The sequence below is a fragment of the Centroberyx affinis genome, unplaced genomic scaffold (assembly GCF_046629955.1).
Source record: "Centroberyx affinis isolate AG114_WGS23_722 - 3 ecotype Tasmania unplaced genomic scaffold, CSIRO-AGI_Caff_v1 ptg005718l_1, whole genome shotgun sequence".
In the NCBI taxonomy this organism is placed as follows: domain Eukaryota; kingdom Metazoa; phylum Chordata; class Actinopteri; order Beryciformes; family Berycidae; genus Centroberyx; species Centroberyx affinis.
Window position 1 is genome coordinate 13847 of NW_027282889.1, and position 5489 is coordinate 19335.

The following is a 5489-nucleotide window of genomic DNA, read 5'->3' on the forward strand; positions in this document are numbered from 1 at the left end:
TCCATCCTTTCTGTGTGGAGGTTTCATGTTCTCCTGGGTTTCCTCTTGCAAGTCAGATGGATTGGAGACTGTAAACTGTTCATAGGTATGAATGTGAGTGTCTTTCTATCTGTGTTAGCGCCTGTGATGGACTGGTGACCTGTCCAGGGACCAATGCAGTGCATGCTGGGATAGCTCCCAGCAGCACCCTGTGACCCTGAAAAGGAGTAAGCAGGTAAAGAAACCAAATGAATCAAGACCTTGTTTGGTAAGAACCGATGACTCTTGTAATACTGACAGGGATTGGTAGCAATGCCAGCAACTGAGCTGCACCCCAAGCATTGAATGGTTTTAGATCTGAGATTGTATATTACTCTTATCTGTATTGCCACATCTCAAAACAAAGACAGTTAAAGTAAATTTTTTATTGTTTCTTCACCATCTTCACCAATTACACTGAATCCCTAGATCACATCAATATGGCTCTCTTTTTTGTTGGTAAATTACGTTTTGAAGTCATTCTCCTATTATGTACAGACCAGATTCAAACACAGGCACATGTGGAAACATGCATAGACTGGCAGATAGTACCTGCCAACTAATATTTGAAACATTACATTCAGTTATTGCAACAGCAGTTGATTTGAAGGCAGGATTCACTGTTAACCCCTTAATGCTGAAATCATGGGTGTTAGATGAGTTTTATTGGGATTCCAGGACTAATATCCCTCAAATTAGGGACCAATTTCAATTAATTACACAATAGTGTGTTTAATACTGAATATTTGTTTGATGAACTAACATCTGGTTTAGATTCCTACTCCTTGTAGCAAGCTAATCTCAGACAGCAGCTAATACACTGCAGTCTTAACAACTTAATAGCATGACAGTTTATCAAAGTCACTCTTCTCCACATGGACAGTGCCAGTGGGGGTGTACTGCAGGTCTTTCCAGTTGATAATGTTCCCATGAGCGAAGGCATTGCCCTCCATGTAGAACCTGATTTCACAGGGAGAGATGACGCTGTCCCAGACGTGGACGTCTGTGATGTCCCCTACGAAGGACTCACCCTCCTGAAAACCTCCACCGTAAGTGTCTTGATCTTGACCCAGAACTATACTGGGCGCGCCGCTTACAGTGACACCGCGCTTCAGCACCTTCCGGGCGCTGCGTTTGCCGTTGACCCACACTGCGGTCAAGCCACTGGCGGAGTCCCAGGTCCAGCAAACCGAGTTCCACTCGTCGGTGGTGTCCGGCTGCCCGCCGATATCGAGGGAGGTTGCTCTGACGTACACCCTGTACACCCCGACGGAGGGTTTGTACAGCCACAGAGCGTTGGGGGAGTTCGGGGTCGCCAGGGAGAAAAGAGACTGGCCGCGGGTCAGTTCAGAGTGAAACCTCAGGCACACGGTCATGGCAGCGATGGGCTGGGTAACATTGGCAGTGAGTTTAACATAGGACGTCCCTGTGGCCAGTGGGAAGGTGAAAACACTGTCTGAGAGATCTGCAAAGGATTATTAAGAGATGATGAACATTAGGATGGGAACAAGTGTATAGCCTACTGTGAAAATACACAAACACTTCCTATGAAATGCAAAAAAACAAAAACAAAAGCAGAGAGTTCAATACTAACTATTCAAACTGCTAAGATAAATGTGATGAGATAAATGTTGAGCATGATAAAAATCGAATTCTGAAATTCATCATCATTATTCGATCTGTGATTTTTAATAAATGATCATGTTTATCCCCATTATTCTCTTTCTTTAGCTATTAGCTCTCCAGCTAGCTAGCAAGGCTAAGAGACTAGCTAAACAATAACCAGGCTAACACAAACCAAAAACACTGTAGCTGGATGGATGGGTTTGAGTCATTTAACGTTACATTTAGTTAACTTTAGCAGGCAGGTAACTTTAGCTGTAGCACGTTTGCATGCAGATGCAATTTACGTTTGGCCAGTTTCTGATGCAATGCTCATGGACAGCCAACAAAATTTGTACTTTGTGGATGTGGTTTAAAATGTTGGAAAGTACAACACTGCTGTGAAAACATGCTGAAGTAGAAGTGAAATTAATGACTTCAACCACACAAAGTACACAAAAAGCTACTGAATTACAGGAACAAGAGTTAATATAATTTGTTACTTCTACTCTTGGTAGCAGTTTCCCTTCTGTGTGTTCAGTGGTTAATGTATGTAGGCTACATACTGTATAGTGTACAGTGTGCTAAAGCATTAGCATTGACCATAGCATAGCTAATAAATAAATACTGGACACACAGAGGTGTTTCACTCAGTGAAAATTATCTTTGTGTATGGCTGTGTGACTTTTACTGGGACCAGCTGAAAAATCGAATCTCCCTTATTTCCACATCCCTATGTTTGCTTATACCTTTATAAAGTCTGTACTGTTGACACATTTAGCAATATATGAGGTAACACAGGACAAAAGTTCAGAGGACACAACATTATCAATATTTGAAGAGCTGTTTTTAGTGCCAAAGGCTTCAATGGAGATGTGATACTAGATACTAAAATTCTAATGCAGCACACTCTCAAACATCTCTTGCTTCCAAACAGATACAAAGTGCTCATTCAAAGATATTGTCAAAATATACAATCATCATTTAGATCTCTTAATCATTTTTGACATATTGTGTCTCTTTTTTTGTGTATTTTCCACAAGAACAGACAAAATAGGAATGAAAGGAACAGGAATTTTGATAGGACTGATGCCTTCACAATACTAAACAATTATAAAGGTCCGTATGGCCAATTCATGAGCTTCCCATATAGTCTGGATGTGTGACAAAAAACAGATTTTCAAGACATGAGAACGCTATCAGCTGTTGTGTCCTGGGAAGTCTCACCTTGACGTTCAGCATGGCCTCCACAGAGCAAGGCCAGGAACACCAGCAGCCTCTCCATCTCCTGTCACTTGAGCTACTGCACGGCAACAAGCTGTCCAACCGGTCCAAATACTCTTAACGCCACTAAAATGTTTGAGAAATTCCCATGTAACTCCCAAATCGTGCCGGTTGTCTGTTGCCCTCTTGTTTCTTGCTAATATGTATAGGTTTTAAAAGGGGTGGAAAGCTTTCTGACCAATTGCAAAGGAGCTGATTCCACTCCTATGACCTCGTATTGCCTATTGATTCATTGTCAAGGCTCAGAGAGTATCATAAACAAAGTGAGGGCGTCCGTTTACTAAACCCTAAGATGTGGCAAAGTCCCTGCATCTAATATCATTTCACTTCCAAACCAGGTTATATTGACACAGTTTCTGGGGATAAAATGGAGTGATTGTTCATGTGATACATTATTAGACCTAGATCACCAAACTATCAACTTACAGGGAGCATTGATCATTAATGCTTCCTGATGTGATCCAGATATGGCTTCCAAATAGATTTCTAGCACTTTTTGCTTGATTCTTTGCACTCCATTATAATGATAAAAACAACTAGATCCAATTTGGACTTTTTTTTACTTTTGTCAAATTCAATAAATAAGTGTCTTACATCTTTGAGAACTTCACTCCTTCACACAGGAACTGGTACCCATATTTATCTTTCTTTTTTCTATTGTGCCACTGCCAACATTCACATTTTTGTAGGTCCTACAAATAAGATTCACATCAAAATGAACAAGTTTTTGTTGATGTCAGATGAAAACTTTGCATCTCCAAAATATCAACTTATCTGAAACTAGGAAAATTTGTCTTGAGCTCTTTGAGTTTATCCAATGGATTTTGAAAGGGTTTCACGAGCCCAAGGATTGTAGATGTTTCTCAACCCATAGAGCAGTGGTCTGTCCAGGGCATTTTGACTGGGGTGGCACAGGTGCATTTAGGAAGGAGGTAGGCAGGTCCCAGGTCAGAATTCTGAATTTCTGAGTCAGAATTCTGACTTTAAACTCAGAATTCTGACTTTATTCTCAGAAATCTGAGATTAATCTCAGAATTTAAATACATTTTTCACATGTGGCCCTAATCCTCTTCCATACAAGGCCCAAGTTGAAAACAACCACAATTATCAGGCATCACTGTCAACTGTAGGCATATAAAAAAAATGTATGCTACTAACATTACTTCTTGGTCTTTATCTTCAGGTGCGTGTTGCATTCCGTTTGGTCAGACATAGTGTTTTGTTCACATTGATCCCTAATTTGGTTTTCTCTTTGCTCCCCTTGGCGTGTTTCTTGGAACTCAAGGAGCGTAGTTTTGGAAAAAGAAATGAACTGGCTTGATGGTCCCGCCTCTAACATGGCCATCAGCCAGTCATAACTCAGGATTTTGGGGTGGCACCAGGGGTGGGCAATCAGATTTCAGGGGTGGCCAGTTCCACCTCTGGCCACCCCCTAGACACGCCCCTGCCATAGAGGAGCATGTAATCCTATAAATGAAGGATTCTGTATGAATAGAGGCTCAAAAACTTGCAGACACTAGATAAATAGTGCTGGAACTGGCAGTACTGGCTCTGGAACAGCATTTAGACCATGGGACACTACAACTCTCCAATGAAACCCATACTGATGAAACTACTTTAGGGTTTAGCAGCTCCTTAAGATCCATCAGATATTCAATCGTAGGGGAAACTCTAGGGTAGCCTATATTAGGCCTTTAAATGAAGAATTGATTTACAAAAAACATTACTGAACACTTAACTTCAGCAGCATGTCTGACACCTCTAGGCCACACTGTCATGGCATTCGGATAAAATGCCTTCTAAGTTTTACAATAAAAATAAAGTTGCTTTCCCTTGCTATTCATTTACTACTGAAGCCGAGAACTGCCGTGCTAGCAAATGTTTTTTCTAATGCTGTTATCTCGAGATCACAAGTTAATTATCTCGTTATCTCGAGAAAACAAGCTTTGTTATCTCGAGATAACGAGATAACCCGTTATCACGAAAAAACAAAATGTTGTTTCCTCCTATTACTTATGTTTATCAGAGATCAGGAGTGCCATGCCAGCATGCATAGATGGCGTCTTGACAACTGTAACAACTGATTTAAGCTGAAAATGTCAGATCAAGGAGTACCCATTATTGATCAACGCATCAGACTGTACTTCAGTCAAGGTCTAACACAGGCAGAAATTGCATTGTGTCTTGTTTTCTCGAGATAACGAGATAAATTAACCCGTTATCTCGAGAAAACAAGCTTTGTTATCGCGAGATAACGGCATTAAAAAAATAGTGGTTAAAAGATTGTTAGCAAAAAGCCAGGAATAAGTATCTGATCTGATGAAGACATGACATGAAAAAAAGTGATGGTCATGAATTACAACTGAAACGTTTTCTGTTGTGCACTTTTTGTGGTTTTGCACTTTTTGGTCACTGTGAAATGTCAGTCCTTTTTGCAGCACTCGGCCTCTCTTCCTTGTTTTTTTTTATCAGTGTGTAAATTCTTGTTGGGTTGTTTTTGAGATGACATTGAGAAATGTATTGGGCGAAAAGATCCATTCTGTAAAAATGTTGCAATTTCTGATAACCAAGTACTTACATTATTG

At 40.5% G+C, this 5489-nt stretch overlaps 1 protein-coding gene across 1 annotated transcript; it reads right to left on the reverse strand.

Annotated features, from left to right (window-relative positions):
• Window positions 1-854: 854 nt before the first annotated feature.
• Window positions 855-2905, reverse strand: LOC139667710 (C-reactive protein-like). Its single transcript, XM_071547205.1, has 2 exons — window positions 2848-2905; window positions 855-1483 (listed from the first exon to the last, which is right to left on the reverse strand). Exons 1-2 carry the CDS (start codon window positions 2903-2905, stop codon window positions 855-857), a joined length of 687 nt encoding a protein of 228 aa, XP_071403306.1.
• Window positions 2906-5489: the final 2584 nt, after the last annotated feature.

Excerpts from the sequence above, each read along its gene's own strand:
- LOC139667710 (XM_071547205.1), bottom strand. The coding sequence starts at position 2,905 with ATGGAGAGGCTGCTGGTGTTCCTGGCCTTGCTCTGTGGAGGCCATGCT. Across the intron at positions 1,484-2,847 it reads AGGCCATGCTGAACGTCAAG|ATCTCTCAGACAGTGTTTTC; the intron begins GTGAGACTTCCC and ends AATCCTTTGCAG.